Genomic DNA, 18,460 nt, shown 5'->3' on the forward strand with positions numbered 1-18,460 from the left:
GCTCTACCGTGCAGAAAAATCCTGCACAGAAAAACGCACAGGAAAACTGACAAGTGGAAACAGGGCCATCCACTTGTATTGGCTATGCGAATCTGCATGCGGACAACGCATGCAGATCCGCTCTAGTGTAAACGGGCCCTAAAGCTCCATACTCCGCTTGCAATTTTTCTGCCAACCGGCGATGTTTTGAGCGACAAGCGCTCATTTCCGCTACCTAGTGATGTGGGTACAGGCGCAAGATAACATGAAAGTCTCTTAGCGTTCTGTGGCGATGACGACCGTCAGGGCGGTTTGGATCTTTAGAGATCCCTGACGACTCCTGCGCAAAGTACCGCGATCACTTGAAGTCTTGTTCGCGCATGTTGTGTAATGTTGCGTGATGTTGCACGTAGGACCCAGATGGAGACGTCGCTTGATCCATCTTCCTGCATCGCCAGGTGAGTATGCAGCTCAAATTCCACACAGCCAGCCAGTCGTGGACCTCTCTGCCGGGAGTCAACATAATACGGCACCAAATTTTCCAAGTGGCAGACCATCTCAGCAAACCCCGCCCACCAGAAGAGTGCTGAATGTTTGCTCCTCCCCACCTTCAGAGTGACGCGTATGTACAGCGTTGACTCCACACACCATCGCCTGCAAAGCAAAGGTCAAGTCTGGTGGGCGACACTAAGAGCCATTTCACACTGAAAATCACAATCAGTAACGCATACGCGTTGCGTTCGCGACTGTCTCTATTCTTACCGAGCAGGCAAGTTTTCACTATGCGACAGTGATTTCCTACAGTTAAAAAAAAAAGAAAAAGAAAAGAAACCGAACAAAAACCATAGGAAGTATGTTAAAGAGAATCTGTACTCTAATATTCTTACAATAAAAAGCATACCATTCTATTCCTTATTTTCTCCTGTGCCCCTCTGTGCTGTTTCTGCCACTCTCTGCTGCAATCCTGGCTTGTAATTAACAGTTTTAGGCAGTGTTTACAAACAAACTAACCAGCTTCTAATAGGCTCAGCTAAGCATAGTGTGTGAGTCATTCAGAGTATGCAGGGGGCCTGCAGAGGGTGTGTATCGCTTCTACCAATCACAAGCAGCCCTGCACATTCCACACAACCAAAGCTTTAGCCCGACAAACAGGACAGAGGAAAGATACATTGATTTATTACAGAGACAGTGCAGTTAGGAAAGACTGCAGTAAGCCAGAGCAGATTAGAACAGGCATAGGAACTTATAGGATAGAAGAACTAAGGCTGAAAAATTTGTTACAGAGTCTCTTTAAAATGGAGGATCGTACTGACATTTTGTTATGAATTTTGCGCTCCCATTAACTGAATGCAATCGCAGCAAAAATGCTGCATGCACTACTTTTACGTTTGGGTTAAAATCTAATCGCACCAGTGCAAAAAGAGCACCACGATTAATAGTTAAATCACGGTGTCCTGCGATTTTTACTGCGATTTTCATGGAAGTGAACGATTTTCAAAAATGCTAATCAATCGCAGAACGCTCAGAAAAGCGTTTCTAGTGTTAAAGAGAACCCGAGGTGGGTTTGAAGAATATTATCTGCATACAGAGGCTGGATCTGCCTATACAGCCCAGCCTCTGTTGCTATCCCAAACCCCCCTAAGGTCCCCCTGCACTCTGCAATCTCTCATAAATCACAGCCACGCTGCTGACAAACAGCTTGTCAGAGCTGGCTGTGTTTATCTCTATAGTGTCAGTCTGCTGCTCTCCCCGCCTCCTGCAGAACTCCAGTCCCTGCCTGCATCCCTTCCCTCCCTGCTGATTGGAGGGAAGGGACAGGGGCAGGGACCGGAGCTATGCAGGAGGCGGGGAGCAGCTGAGACTGACACTACAGATGTAAACACAGCCTCACAGCATGGCTGTGATTTATGAGGGATTGCAGAGTGCAGGGGGACCTTAGTGGGGTTTTGGATAGCAACAGAGGCTGGGCTGTATAGGCAGATACAGCCTCTGTATGCAGATAACATTCTTTAAACACACCTCAGGTTCTCTTTAATGGACCCTCAAAGTATGAAAAGGGCCCTAATTGAAGGTGTGAACATGTCTTATTTGAAGTGCGTCTCCACAAAACCCCCCAAAAAACTCTTACCAATTCATCTCTAAATAGTTCAAGTTTTTTAAAGGGAACCTAAAGTTAGAGGGATATGGAGGGTGCCATATTTATTTCCTTTTTTTAACAATACCAGTTGCCTGGCTGTCCAGCTGTTTCTCTCCCTCTAAAGGTGGCCATACACTTATAGATTTGCAGCAGATTCGACCAGATAGATTTCTTTCAGATGCCTGTCAAGTCGAATCTGACAGGAATCTATCTGATGTGTGCCACACGCTAGGAACAGATTTCCAATAGATGTCAGAATCAAATCTATTGAAAATCGATCGAAATGCCTTATTGCACCATTCGATCCAATGCAATTCTTTGGGCCATCAACCTGCTGCCAGCAGCTGATCGACCTAGATTTTCCATCCAGACCGATCGAGCAAGAAATCAATTGGCCGATCGATCACGCTTCCTGCTGCATCGATTCCTAGCCGATTCGATCAGAGCGGTCGAATCGGCAGTCGATCGATGGTTAAAATCGACCAGTGTATCAGCCCCTTAATACTTGTAGCCATAGACCTTGAAAGGGAATCTGAAGTGAAAATAAACTTATATGATAATGATTTGTATGTGTAGTACAGCTAAGAAACAGAACATTAGTAGTACACATGAGTCTCTTATTGTTTCCAGTACAGGAAGAGTTAAGAAACTTCAGTTATCTATGCAAAAGAGCTTCTCTGGGCTCTCCAACGCAACTTTGAGTTGTCTACAGTGCTGTCTTCTGAAGTACTTATCTCAACCTGTCTCTCACTGTTTCTTGTTTAAGAATTTGCTTCCAGGAAGATTAAAGGGTAATTAGCTCTGCTCTGTTTCATAGTTTAGAACACAGACTATAATTTGAAAACTGCAAATATTAGAGAATTATGCAATGTTATAGAAAAACAGCTATACAACTAAAAATAAAAATATGAGACTTTTTTGTTTGCTTCTAATGTTCTTTTCATTATCCATACTACACATACAATTCATTATATGATACGTTTTTATCGCTTCAGTGTGACTTGAACAAGCATGCAGCAGATCAGATGCTTTTGACGTTATTGTCAGAGCTGACAAGATTAGCTGCAAGCTTGTTTCTGGTGTTATTATACTTATTATACTACTGCAGCCAAATAGATCAGCAGGACAGCCAGGTAATTTGCATTGTTTAAATGGAAATAAAGATGGCAGCAGCCATATTCTTCTCACTTCAAATTCACTTTAAGGAACTGGACTGGACAGACATGACTGGAATTACTCTGCTGTTGTCACAGATAGCCACCAAACAGCTCTGCATGTTTGACTGTGAAAGTAACTTTATTCTAAGATGTGTGGGAGGAGTCAAGAAGCCATAACAACCCCTGCTTCCCTGCATAGCCATTACTGGAAGCCACTGAGGAACTTCAAGAGGAGCTGTAACCAAGGATTGAACTTTCTTTATCCCAATCAGTAGCGGATACCCCCTTTCCCACAAGAAATATTCACCTTTTCTCAAATAGATAATCACGGGGGTCTGTATGGCTGATATTTAAAGAGTAACTGTCAGGCTACAAAAGCTAATTTAAACCTCTATTCTCCTGTGTTAAACAGTTTAGAAGGAAGCCAAAAAGGCATTACTGAAGATAAAAATATCTCTTACATTTGATGTGTGCTTATCAGCAAAGCTGTTATTCCCAAGCTCTTAAGAAGACGCAAGCCGCATACCATACTGCAAAGCATTCTGGGGCTCTCCCCTGGGCTGCTAATGAGAAGTTACAGGGTCAAGTAACAATAGCATGTAACTCAGTCCAGTGCACAGCACTGATAAATCTCCAGGCAGAGTACACTGCAGGAGTCCACTATTGTTCCTAGCCACATGGCTAATTAATATTCACTGCACACTAGTGTTATTCAGTACGAGCTTTTCTGTGATCAGGAAGCAGGGAGGACATGACCACACATTTGGCTTCATAGGAGACAGACAAACATGGAGCCTGCCATGAGCTGTCAGGAGCATCATTCTCTGCATATACTATATACAAATTCTGTGAAATCCAAACGTGGACAGTGAAATGCATATGTAATGTAAGTACAGCCTATATTTAGCTACTGATATATGTGTTTATTTTCTCTGAGACCTTATACCTAACAGCTCCTCTTTAAGTGAAACCCCTCCTACAGTGTGATGTCATGACCATGGCCCTGACAGTTTGCAGTCTGTGAGTCTTGTTGCATTGTGGGAAATAACAGCTCTTTCCAACTTCAAAGCATCCAGTATCTCCCTCTGTGTATATGTATATCTCAACAAAAAAACAAAACAAAAGCCTATCGCATTCTTAGGTGGTGTGGCTATAGATAATGGCAGTTGGTGCGGTCTGTTTTTTTTTTTCATGTCTACAAGTAGTAAAGTTGATGATGTGCAGCAGGCAGATTGTGGCCCCCTTTCAGAGGGAAGAGTCATCTAATGTAGGTAAGAAAGCAATGAAGTTGGGCCACAGCCACTCCCCCCACGGCTGCAATGGTCTGCTCCTCTCTGTGGGGGATGTGCTGTAATATGCAGAGGTTTCTAAGCATTCATTTTGTATCAGGGGAGATCTCATTACCCCATATCAGAATTCTGTGGACCAGGACAGCCTAGAGAAATCTCTGCTGAGACGTGGCAATACTCTGGTATTAGTCTGTGATAACATCTTGGCATAACTCGATGTCTCCACCAGAACTTTCCATCTTTTGCAGTTTCTTTGGTTAATGTTTGTTGGTGATATCACTATATCCAGACATAATAGTCAGTTATTTAATAGATGTGACCTTGATCTCTCAGGACTTTGCCGGTAGTACCACTGGCTGTGGCACACAGGCCTTAAAGGGGCACTATGGTGAAAAAAAATTAAATTTCAAATATGTGCAAACATAAACAAATAAGAAGTACATTTTTTCCAGAATAAAATAAGTCAAATTACTTTTCTCTTATGTTGCTGTCACTTACAGTAGGCAGTAGAAATCTGACAGAAACGACAGGTTTTGCACTAGTCCATCTCTTCATGGGGGATTCTCAGGAAGGCTTTTATTCTTTATAAAGATATTCCCTAAAAAGGATTTATACTAAGATGCTGGCCAGCTTCCCTGCTCGCTACATAGTTTTTTGGCAGTTGGACAGAGCAACTGCCATTCACTAAGTGCTTTTGAATATAAATTTATCCCTGAGAATCCCCTATAAAGAGATGGACTAGTCCAAAACCTGTCACTTCTGTCAGATTTCTACAAGTAATTTATAGTTCATTTTACTCTGGAAAAAATGTACTTCTTATTTGTATATGTTTGCAAATATTTTAAAATTTTACAGTTTTTCGCTGTAGTGCCCCTTCAACCAATTAACCTTCCTGGAAGTAAAAGTTACGTCCAGGGGGCCATGTGTACTCCCGCGGCCAATCGCGCGTGTGCACGCGTGCTCCCGGCCCGCGGTTCTTTAGCCAGGCAATCAGTGAATCGGGCTATGGTTCCAGATCACTGATTCCTCTCCCCCGCAGAAAAAGTGACAGCTTCTCTCGGAAGCTTCACTTTTTCTGGCTCTAGAGTCCCTCTAAGCGTACGTTACGCTTAGAGTGACGTCACGTAAACAAACTCATGGCTGCCATCTTGTGGCCAAAAAGTAAAACTACACCTACATGTAAAAAAATATAAAAATAATCATATATTTACATTTAAAAATGACAATTTGAATCCCACCCTCCAAAAAATACCCACATGACATGTTTAATAAAAAACAACAAAAAAAACAACATTACAATAAAAAAACAAAAACAAAAAAAACAAAACACTTAAATATTTACCTAAGGCTCTAAACTTTTTAAATATCAATGTAAAGATGAAATATTTCTATTTTTTTTTTAAATTATAAGCTTGTAAATAGGGATGGATGCAAAACTGAAAAAATGCACTTTTATTTCCAAATAAAATATTGTCGCCATACATTGTGATAGGGACATAATTTAAACGGTGTAATAACCGGGACAAATAGACAAAAACAATACGTGGGTTTTAATTATGGAGGCATGTTTTATTTTAAAACTAGAATGGCCGAAAACTGAGAAATAATGAATGTATTCCATTTTTTTCTCATTCTTCCTGTTAAAATGCATTTACAGTAAAGTGGCTCTTAGCAAAATGTACCACCCAAAGAAAGTCTAATTGGTGGCGGAAAAAACAAGATAAAGATCAGTTCATTGTGATAAGTAGTGATAAAGTTATAGGCTAATGAATGGGAGGTAAAAAGTGCTCTGATGCATAAAGTGAAAACTCAAGTGAAAATAATGTAATAAAAAAGTGCTTCATTTTTACAATAAATTTTGTATAAATGATTTAGTCAGTGTTTGCCCATTGTAAAACCTTTCCTCTCCCTAATTTACTTTCTGACATTTATCACATGGTGACATTTTTACTGCTGGGAGGTGATGTCAGTGGAAGGAGATTCTGCTTGCTTTTTTGGCAGTTGGAAACAGCTGTAAACAGCTATTTCCCACAATGCAACGAGGTTCACAGACAGTAAACTGCCAGGACCATGGTCCTCACATTTTCCTGTGGGAGGGGTTTCACCACAATATCAACCATACAGAGTCCCCTGATGATCCGTTTGTGAAAAGGAAAATATTTCTCATGGGAAAGGGGGTATCAGCTACTGAATGGGATGAAGTTCAATTCTTGGTTACGGTTTCTCTTTAAAGTGAGTCTGAAGTGTTATTCAAATAAAAAACAGATACTTGCCTATGGAGAGAAGGCTCTGGGTCCTATAGAGCCTACCCGTTCCTCCTAAGATCCCCACATTCCAGCGCCGGATCCCCTGTTAGCAATCTCTGATTGATGGATCGGAGACTGCTCACTGCTGCAGGAAGCTTCGGCAATCTTCGGGTGGCTGAGTGTTCCCAAAAACGGGACGCTCCGTACTGCACATGTGTGAGTGCACAAGAATGTGTGCTTGCACATGTGCAAGATTTCATGAGAAGAATATGTTTTATAATTCAAACCACACTAGGGCCTCAATTCACTAAACGTATCTCCTGTCTTTAATAACTCTTCTAGAGTTGTTACCATGGTGATAAGGCATGTAGTATTCAGGAAACATTTTATTTTTAAGTCCTCAATTCACTAAACGTATCTCCTGTCTTTAATAACTCTTCTAGAGTTGTTACCATGGTGATAAGGCATGTAGTATTCAGGAAACATTTTACCTCAGGCAAGCCTAAAGTTAACTCTTCTGTCTTTAAATTAACTCTCCAATCCTTAAAATAACTCCAGAGTTAAAGAGAAGCTGTTAATTAGCTGCATGTGAAAATAACTACAGAGGAGGTAAATGAACTACAGAGGAGGTAAATTAACTACAGGAGAGGTAACTTAAGGAATGAAGAGGTAAGATAACTCTCTCACGTGTGGAGGTAAGTTTTCTCTTGCTTTATTATCTCTAGCATGATCTTAGTGAATTGAGGCCTAGTCCTTTCTATGCTGATTAATTTTCCTTCTAATTGGAAAATAAGAAATATATCAATTTAAAGGATGGGAATAAAGTCAATTAAGCACATTTTTCAGTAGAAAAATACATGTTTACATAGATCTGTATATCAGTCCTGAAAGAGGGACACATGAGGAAGAAAGGGGGACAGAGGACTTTGGTTCTCAAAGAGGGACTGTCACTCCAAAAGAGAGACAGTTGGGAGCTATGTCTTCAGGTGTACTCAAAGCCAATCAAAGCTAGCAGCTATCATAGTTAATAGAGATGGTCAATGATATCCAAAATCATACGTAGCCTAAAAATCAGAAATTCAAGTATTTATGTGTTCCATCACAGGGGCATAACAATAGCACCTGCAAGTGATGCAGGCGCAGGGGGGCCCATGGTGGGTGAAGTCTGGTTACGGGCCCATCCAGGGCCATTTTTTAGCAGCAGGAGGGGGGGGGGGAGGGGGGCAGTGGGCACATCTATCTGTCTTTCCAATTTCTGTTGGGGGGGGGGGGGGGGGGTGTTGGCAGAGGGGGGGCCCCATCCAAAGTTTTGCAGGTGGCCCAGTAATTTCTAGTTACGCCCCCGTTCCATAATAATCCAAACTTTCGTGTAGCCTCCTGGATCTATTTCTGAAGGTAGAATCAATAATAAAGGCCTTGAGGGCCACTCACATGCTGTAATGAGTATGCTCTAAGTGTGCTGCTGCATATTTGCACATACCCCTCACCGTGTGTGAGTTTCTCGATCCCTTGATTATCGAATGTTAATTCTACCTTGAGAACAGGATCCAGTGCCTCCCCCCCTCCCCAAGCACTGGATTATTGTGAAAAAATGAAATGCAAGATGTTCCAGGTTCTTGCTTACAGGACCTTGCACTGCTGTCAGCCTAGTGACACCACTTACCCACCTGTTACCAATGCCCATTTGTCTGGCTGTAATATTGATAGGTGGGCAGAATCCTACCACTCTGTGTTTGATTTATCCTCACCTGGGGTCTCAGTACAACATCTCCTTCGTCCACACGCGGAGGCGAGGCACTAACGATGAATGTTCTGCTCATATAAATGTCCAAGTGTGGTCTCCAGGCTGCACTCCCCCACAGCATAAACTGAGGTGCAAGGGCAGTCTGCCAGAGCACCAGGTTGGACACCCAGTATAAACTCCACAAGGACCAGCAGACTCAGGGATTTCTTCCAAAACTCATAGAAATCTTTATTACAAAATCTTCAACATCAAAAACATTAAAATACGTGAGCCGCCACAGGGACAATCCAGCAATGCGATAACCGCCAAAGACGGTCAATGTCCATCAAAAGCCTAGTCCCCAAGCAGACAGAGTATTTTATAGCAGTCGGGTATACAAAGGTCACCATCATATAGAAAGTCCAAACATCACGGCGACAGACAACGGCCAAGAGCTGTTTCAGGCGTACAGCCCGTCTTCAAGCCAAATAAAGTGCACACCTGTTCTGCCCATATACACCCCTGGTTCCATGCTGGGTCTGGTGCCCGCATTGACGTGTTTCTGCCAAACTGCTCAGCAGTCAAAGACCCAATTAAAAAAAAGTCAAGAGTGGACCAAAGATACAATCTAATCGCCCCATGATGAAAAGTCATTGGTTAGTAGTGATAAAAGAGTCAGCAGTGAGATTAAATGGCTGGGAATCATGATAATTTATATGACACATGAAAATATTGCCGAAGTGGAAAACAGGAAGCTGAAGAATAGGTTGTTAGTGTTTAAAGAAAATACTGGTCCATTTCCTCGCTTAGTACAAAGGAAATGTTATTAAAATAATTATTGCAGTTCTGTAGAAAAATATACCGGACTCCATAAGAGCCGTTTTAATGGTGTGATTCTGACCTGCCATCCTGTTCACAGACTGCTGATAAAGCCATGATAGGGAACTATTAGAAGAGAACCTGTCAGAATGTGTAAACACCCACTCCTGATTAAAGTGTACCTGTGATGACGGGGGAGAGAAAATGTATACACACCTGAGGCTTCCTCCAGTGCCCTCCAGGCTGATCGCTCCCTTGCCATCCTTCTCCAACTCCTATATCTTCCGCAATCAGCTCCGGCAAGTCCGCCGGTCTGGGGCCAACTGCACATGAGGTGGCGGAGGATGGCGAGAGGGCGATCAGCCTGGAGGAAACCCCATGTACGTATAATTTTTCTCTTCTGCCCCATCTCAGGTACACGTTTAAGTGCTTGTCAACAAAATCTATGACTGAGCAGTATCTTCTGAGTAGTTTACCCACAGCCTACAGCTAGTTTAGGTGACCCAGCAGAAAACCCCATAGGGAAATTCTGTCAACGTGATTGGGAACTGCTGGGGCTTAGAGAGGTTGTAGTAAACTACTATTCAGCCAATCACAAAGCTGTGTGCTGTAGAGGGAGCTGTGATTAGAGAACTGCTCCCTATGAGGTTTCCTGCTGGGTCACCTAAACTAGACTGGTTTTATCTTTTTCCGTCATGGTTCTATGAATATGAAATGTAGGGGGGCATTCTCAATAAAACAGGTACATACAGAAATTCAGATTCTCTGCTTCCCAGATGAATGGTTTAAACATTGCAATTCTCTAATGCTGAACATGTCAAAAGACTAAAGAATACAGCTTTTAAAAGGAGTAAAGTTGAAGCAAAGGTTAAAAAAAAAAAGCAAAGAAATACAAGGATTTGAAAAAATGTCAAATGTGATGCGAGTTCATTTCCAGATGTAGCAATGCAGACCTGTGTAAAAGCTGGGGGACAGAGGAAAGCGTGATACTGGGTTGATTTACAGTGAATGCACCACACCAGCACATCCATTACCACGTGTGTAGCAACCAGGGCTGTGGAGTCAGAGCAATTTTTGGGAACCTGGAGTCGGTGGTTTCATAAACTGAGGAGTCGGAGAGGTTTTTTTTTTACCAACACCACAGCCCTGGTGAGTAATAGACTAAGGAGTCGGAGAGTCAGAGCAATTTTGAGTACCAGGAGTCGGCGGTTTTATAAAATGAGGAGTAGGATGATTTTCGTACCAACTCCACGGCCCTGGTTGGAGTCGTGGTTTCATAAACTGAGGAGTCGGAGTTGAAGGATTTTTGTAATTTTGGGTACCTGGAGTCGGAGGTTTCATAAACTGACGAGGTGAATGATTTTTGTACCAACATCACAGCCCTGGTAAGTATTAGACTAAGAAGTCGGAGTTGAGGAGTTGAAATGGGAGCAATTTTGGGTAATTGGAGGAGTCTGAGAATCCATAAACTGAGGAGTCGGATGATTTTGGTACAGACTCCACAGCCCTGGTTGCAGCAGATTTATTGCCATTACATTGTACTGGCACCAAATCTGGAAACCAGCCCTTACCTTGTTGCCAATCCAGAATGTAACACCAGTCTAGGCTGAGGACCAGGAATGGTTTGGAGAACAAATATTTTTCGAGAGAAATGTAAAAACACTCAGCTTTTCTTAGACTTTTCATAGGGGCTATACTGTGGTAAAGCTATAGGTAAATTCTTTCCATTTGAGCTCAGTTCCACTTTATATACAGGTAATGTAAGGTTGGCAGCAGTGAGACTCACCTCTATAGATTTCGGCAATAATGGGGCATTTGGAAAATTGTACTTGTACACTTCATTGGCGATTGTGTTAACGTCCACGGCTGCCACGACTTTAGCTGCTGCTCCGCTTTCTGAAAAATAAAGGCAGATTTTCTTCAAGACTATGAATAGACCCTATACTGTAACCGACTAACAAGATAACACCCTAAAGGCGGTCAGTAATCAGTCTCATGGTTGAGCCATGGGAAGCAAATAATTCTACCGAATTTGACTGGACCTTCTACAAGCTGTTAAAAGGAACTCTAAAGTCTAATTAAGAATATTAGTTTAACTTACATGGGGCTTCTTGTAGCCCCCTGGAGTCAACCTGTGCTCACGACGTCCCTCCAAGTCCCACCGCCAGCAGTGGTGACCCCCCCCCCAAGCTGGCCAGCCACGTGCCTGCGGACAGGAGCGTGCTGCCTCGGGCGTGTGATCAGGGTGTACACAGCTTGAGGCCACACATGTGCAGTAACTGACTGGCAGCGACTGGCCAGCTTTGCGGGGGTTGCTGCTGCTGGCCGGATGGACTTGGATGAACGTCGTGGGCACAGAATGACTGCTGGGGACTGCAAGAAGTTTTAGGTAAGCTAAACTCATTTTTTATTTAGACTTAAAGAGGAACTCAAGTAAAAATAATGTAATTTAAAAAAGTGCTGATTTTTTACAATAATTATGTATAAATGATTTAGTCAGTGTTTGCCCATTGTAAAATCTTTCCTCTCCCCGATTTACATTCTGACATTTATCACATGGCGACAATTTTGCTGCTGGCAGGTGATGTCAGTGGAAGTAGCTGCTGCTTGCTTTTTTGGCAGTTGGAAAAAGCTGTACACAGCTATTTCCCACAATGCAACAAGGCTCACAGACAGGAAACTGTCAGGACCATGGTCCTGACAGTTTCCTGTGGGAGGGGTTTCACCACAATATCAGCCATACAGAGCCCCCTGATGATCTGTTTGTGAAAAGGAAAAGATTTCTCATGGGAAAGGGGGTATCAGCTACTGATTGGGATGAAGTTCAATTCTTGGTTATGGATTCTCTTTAAATCTCTCTTTAACTTAACATAAATTTAGCATTTAGCATCTGGCCTTGACTTATTAGCATCTCATTGGCATCAAATTTGCACGCAGAATGGTATTAGCTCTCCTTACCCTTCTCTATGAAGGACCACCTCAAGCACATTGGGGCGAGGCATAACTAAAAATCATCGGGGACCCCCAGCAAAATTTTGATGCCCCCCCAAAGTTTACACACTTTCCCTTGGTGACCCTCAACAGCCTGGGGGCCGATTTCACAAGGGTCATAAAACAAAAGAGTCCATTGTTATCTTCCCACATATAACAAATGTAACCACAACACCTGATCTAGAGATGGACCCCTGTATCAGATGGAGGGAAGGTTATTATTTGGACCCCCTTACAGCTCTGAGCCCCACTGCGGTCGCAGGAGCTGCTCCCCTTTAGTTGTGTCACTGCACTGTCCACTCTAGTTGACATGATCGGAGTGTGTTACGTCACTTTATATTACTTAAAGGACCACTATCGCGAAAATCATAAAATTTAAAGCACATGTGAATATATACAAATAAGAAGTACATTTGAGCTATAAATGACTTTTCTCCTATGTTGCTGTCACTTACAGTAGGTAGTAGAAATCTGACATTACCGATTACCGGTTTTGGACCAGCTCATCTTCTCAAGCACTTAGTGAATAGCAGTTGCTCCGTCCAACTGCCAAAAAATGTGCAGTAATCAGGGAAGCTGGCCAGCATATTTGTATAAATCCTTTGCGGGGAGTGTCTTTATAAAGAATAAAGGCCGTGCTGAGAATCCCTTATGGAGAGATGAGCAGGTCCAAAACCTGTCGGTAATGTCAGATTTCTACTACCTGCTGAAAGTGACAGCAACATAGGAGAGATGTAGTTTATGGCCCATTTTACTCTGGAAAAAAAATTACTTCTTATTGCTATGTGTTTACATGTATTTTAAAATATTACACTTTTTTGTAATAGTGGTCCTTTAACCCAATGGTTGGACAGAGTATACGGATCAATACAACAAACAAGGCAATCAGCTGTAGAAAGGAAGAGACAGAATGGAAACAGCTTGCAAGGCCGGGGTATCTATTTCAGCAATCTCAGTGTGTGCAAATGTCCTCTCCTTACAGCAGCTAGAGAGAGTCAGTGAGGAGTGATCACACCTGGACAGGTAAGGGAACACTGACACCTAGAGGCAGGTATATAAACAGTAATAAAAGCCTTTTCATTACTTGGTTGCTGTGCACAGCTTTTTCAGGCATTCTTCAAACATTCATTAGGATTCAAAGTGAACCCGTAACTTCCCCTCAAAACTGTAACGATTGGTGTCAGCAACACAGATTATTCTGATTATTGGTGATCTGCAGTATCACCAATAATGCAGATGCTATTCTATACCTGATTATGTGGTGATCTGCAGAATCACCAATAATACTGGTATAGCTAGACACAGGACACCCAATGTGGTATTGTGTTTGGTGCAACAGTAAACGGAGAGGTTATCTCCCGAGAAGCGGGAGATACAGATACTACTGCAGCCAAGGATTCCCTGAGGAGCAGGGAATCAGACTGCACTGCAGCCAGTGGATCTCTGAGGGGCAGAGTCCCACTGACTGTGCTGCCAGATGATATGTAATGGAATGAGTGATTCTGATAAACCTGCAGCCGAGGATTTCCTGAGGAGCAGGAAATCAGACTGTACTGCAGCCAGTAGATACCTGAGGAGCAGGGATCACTGACTGGAGTAATATGACAATGATTGGTCTGCAGCTAGTGATTCCCTGAGCAGGGAATCAGACTGTACTGCAGCCAGTGGACCTAAGAGAGGTAGAGACCCACTGACTGTGCTGCAAGATGGTCTCCTGAGGATCAGGTGACCATAGGCCTGAGCTTGCAGCTAGTAAACACCTGAAGAGCAAGTGTCACAGATAGTACAGTAAGGTTGATCACCCAAGGTCTAGGTGACAGCCAGAAAGGTCAGACAAGCCAGGTCGGTAACACACGGACAGATAAAGTACAGAGGCGGAAGACTGATTCGGTATCCAGGTACAGGCAATGTTGGCAACAGATAATCAGATGGGCGGAAGTACCGAATCAGAGAGCAGGAGAGTAGTCAGGAAAGCCAAAGATCATAACAGGTAACAGTAATATATATCAATCCTAGTCTTATGCTGGATCCACACGGTGCGTTCGCGCACTCGATTTCCCGCTCGATTCCTATTGATTCGTTTATTTCCAACATGTCCGATTTGGATTTCGATGGATCGTTAGGTCGATTTGGCATACTTTGCATGCGAATCGACCTAACGATCCATCGAAATCCAAATCGGACATGTTGGAAATAAACGAATCGACGGGAATCGAGCGGGAAATAGAGTGCGCGAACGCACCGTGTGGATCTAGCATTAGGTGTGAGGTCCTTGGTCTCCACACCTGGAAACTAATCTAATAGATAAACAGTAGCAATGTAGCAATCTCCTAGTCTTAGGTGTGAGGTCCTTGGTCTCAACACCTGGGAACTAGTCTAACACACAAACAGTAATAAAGCAATAGTACTTTAAAGCTATCAACGGAATCTGACTCAGTGTGAATTCCCAGCTCCGGCTGGTTCTAACACACTGTAGGATCTGACTCAGGTCTGAGCGCTCACACGTAAATGTTCACAACAGCAGACAACTTGCAACTGACAGGCAAGTCCTATATATACCAAAAGCTCCACAGCGCCGCCCCAGTCACTCAGCCAATCCGGAGCATAGCTGGAGTCAGCTGATCGGCATGATCAGCTGACTCCCCTTCTACTAGCATAAAGGTCCTGTCGCCTGGCCCGCGTAGCTCTCCATCTGTGTTAACTAGAAGGACCAGGCAAACCAGCATCATGATGCTGCGCGGCAGAAGCCGCCGGCTGGAACGCGGAGATAGCCGCCATGCCGCTTGCCCATGCGGCGGCATCTCCGCTATTCATTACAAAAACATCAGATACTTACCTCAGTCGAGGGAAACCTCTGGATAATCCACAAGCTTCCTGATCCATCTTGGAGCCCACCATTCCTGTGCAGGGTTGGCCCGGCTACGCCTGCTTGGACACTTGTGCACAACGAAGCACAACTCAGCCAGAATACTGGACCATCCAGCGGGAGCCAGGAGCAGCGTGGGGAGACAGCAAGGGATCGAGTGGCCTCAAGAGGGCTGGAGGAAGCCCTAGGTAAGTATGAAACCCGAGTCTTCTTTGGTTTCAGGTTTCCTTTAAAAAAAACTCTTGCCGCGTTAACCAGCGCAATCATATTGTTCATTAAAGGGAAGGTTCAAGCAAAATAAAAAAAATGAGTTTCACTTACCTGGGGCTTCTACCAGCCCCATGCAGCCATCCTGTGCCCTCGTAGTCACTGACTGCTGCTCCAGTCCCCCGCTGGCAGCTTGCCGACCTCGGAGGTCGGTGGGACGCATTGCGTACATTTTTACGCATTCCTGCTAGTGCAGGAACATTAACACATACCTTTTTACGCGTTACTGGTTCAATGCGTAAAAATGTACGCATTGAACCAGTAACGCGTAAAAATGTATGTGTTAATGTTCCTGCACTAGCGGGAATGCGTAAAAATGTACGCAATGCGTCCCACCGACCTCCGAGGTCGGCAAGCTGCCAGCGGGGGACCGGAGCAGCAGTGAGTGACTACGAGGGCACAGGATGGCTGCATGGGGCTGGTAGAAGCCCCAGGTAAGTGAAACTCATTTTTTTATTTTGCTTGGACATTCCCTTTAAAGTAATATACAGGGTGGGCCATTTATATGGATAAACCTTCATAAAATGGAAATGATTGGTGATATTAACTTCCGGTTTGTGGCACATTAGTATATGTGAGGGGGAAAACTTTTCAAGATGGTTGGTGACCATGGCGGCCATTTTGAAGTCGGCCATTTTGAATCCAACTTTTGTTTTTTTCAATAGGAAGAGGGTCATGTGACGCATCAAACTTATTGAGAATTTCACAAGAAAAACAATGGTGTGCTTAGTTTTAATGTAACTTTATTCTTTCATGAGTTATTTACAAGTTTCTAACCACTTTTAAAATGTGTTCAATGTGCTGCCCATTGTGTTGGATTGTCAATGCAACACTCTTCTCCCACTGTTCACACACTGATAGCAACAGGCTTCCAGTATCCGTAGTTTCAGGTGCTGCACATCTCGTATCTTCACAGCATAGACAATTGCCTTCAGATGACCCCAAAGATAAAAGTCTAAGGGGTTCAGATCAGGAGACCTTGGGGGCCATTCAACTGGCCCACCACGACCAATCCACTTTCCAGGAAATTGTTCATGTAGGAATGCTCGGACCTGACACCCATAATGTGGTGGTGCACCATCTTGCTGGAAAAACTCAGGGAACGTGCCAGCTTCAGTGCATAAAGAGGGAAACACATCATCATGTAGCAATTTCTCATAGCCAGTGGCTTTGAGGTTTCCATGATGAAGAATTGCTCCACTTTCTTTGTACCCCATACACCACACCATATCATTAATTTTTTTTGTTCCAACAGTCTTTGAGGGATCTATCCAATGTGGGTTAGTGTCAGACCAATAGTGGTGGTTTTGTTTGTTAACTTCACCATTCACATAAAAGTTTGCCTCATCACTGAACAAAATCTTCTGCGTAAACTGAGGGTCCTGTTCCAATTTTTGTTTTGCCCATTCTGCAAATTCAGTGCGCCGATCTGGGTCATCCTCGTTGTGATGCTGCAGTAGCTGGTGTTTGTAAGGTGCCATTTGTAAGTAGCTAATATCCGCCGAAGGAATGTTCGACTAATGCCACTCTCCAGTGACATGCGGCGAGTGCTATGCTGTGGGCTCTTGCTGAATCAAGCTAGGACAGCCATTGATATTTCTTCATTAGTGACAGATTTCATGCGTCCACATTTTGGCAAATACAACACTGAACCAGTTTCACGAAACTTAGCAAGCAGTTTGCTAACTGTAGCATGGGAGATGGGTTGTCTCGTACGGTGTCTTGCATTGAAATCTGCTGCAATGACTCGGCTACTGCGTTCACCAAACATCAACACAATTTCTATGTGCTCCTCACGTGTTAATCTCGCTGACATGTCAATGGCTGTAAACAAAGAGAAACTTGTAAATAACTCATGAAAGAATAAAGTTACGTTAAAACCAAGCACACCATTGTTTTTCTTGTGAAATTCCCAATAAGTTTGATGTGTCACATGACCCTCTTCCTGAAAAAACAAAAGTTGGATTCAAAATAACCGACTTCAAAATGGCCGCCATGGTCACCACCCATCTTGAAAAGTTTCCCCCTCACACATACTAATGTGCCACAAACAGGAAGTTAACATCACCAACCATTCCCATTTTATTAAGGTGTATCCATATAAATGACCCACCCTGTACAACAGAGGCGCAAAAAGAGTAAAATGAGCTAAAAATCTTAAAATTGCTAAGGAGACAGTGGTGGACTTACCGCCTTGAAGCAGACACAAAACTGTTAATTTCAAGCTAAATAGATCAGCATGGCTGCCAGGCAATTGGTATTGTTTAAAAGGAAATAAATATGACAGCCTCCTTATGCATCTCACTTCAGTTTTCCTTTAAACATACCAGCAAAAACAGGCAGTAAAATGATCACTTTACCAGCTGATAGCCATCTCATGCCCCTTCCTCAGCAAATGCACTCATCATTATGTCACCCATATAACATATGCAGCCATCATGCCCTGCTTACTATTTTCACCCTCTTGACGGAACTCCTCCTCCCAAAGGGATGAGTCCCAGTTGAGATTTGGGTAGTAATGGACACACCGAGTCAATGAAGACTGGACAGTGAGGAAGTCTCCATTTCACCTAGATAGACACTTTCATTTGCCTTATGCTATCAAACGTGAATTGAAAATGCAGGCAAGAAATGTTTGTTCGCAGACAACCTAATGAAGCATGCCATTTGTTTCACGTATCTGAGTTAGCTTGACTATATATAGCAAAACAAACATTTGCCTTCTTAAAAACGCAGGCTTTTGCGATAATTCAGGTTGAAGTGAGCACATGATGTCTCCCATGATGTTACACTGCTGAATATGCAAATCATCCTTTGTTGTCCCTGAAAGCTAGCCACACCTCCAGTACCGCTGGAATGCAGTGACGTGTTAGCTTGGTAATTGTACAGAGCCACAATAATCCAACATGCATACAGACTGTTTCGGATTGGTTGATCCTCATCAGTGCATGGCATGGATTAATGTGGCTCTATGGACTTGAAACAC

At 43.3% G+C, this 18,460-nt stretch overlaps 1 protein-coding gene across 3 annotated transcripts in view; it reads right to left on the reverse strand.

The window, feature by feature from the left end:
• TRDMT1 (tRNA aspartic acid methyltransferase 1) overlaps positions 1 to 18,460 on the reverse strand; it is a 59,564-nt gene that overhangs the window by 33,914 nt on the left and 7,190 nt on the right. For 2 of the 3 annotated variants that reach the window (XM_068235554.1, XM_068235553.1), the window contains exon 2: positions 11,137 to 11,246. Coding sequence is in view for 1 of the 3 variants with exons in the window: in XM_068235553.1 (XP_068091654.1) it covers positions 11,137 to 11,246 (110 nt within the window). In the remaining 2 variants the exon portion in view is untranslated. Of the gene's footprint in view, positions 1 to 11,136; positions 11,247 to 12,796; positions 12,882 to 18,460 lie in introns of those variants that run through there. The other variant, XM_068235555.1, reaches the window with a different exon arrangement.

Source organism: Hyperolius riggenbachi, chromosome 5 (genome assembly GCF_040937935.1).
Source record: "Hyperolius riggenbachi isolate aHypRig1 chromosome 5, aHypRig1.pri, whole genome shotgun sequence".
Taxonomy (NCBI): Eukaryota; Metazoa; Chordata; class Amphibia; order Anura; family Hyperoliidae; genus Hyperolius; species Hyperolius riggenbachi.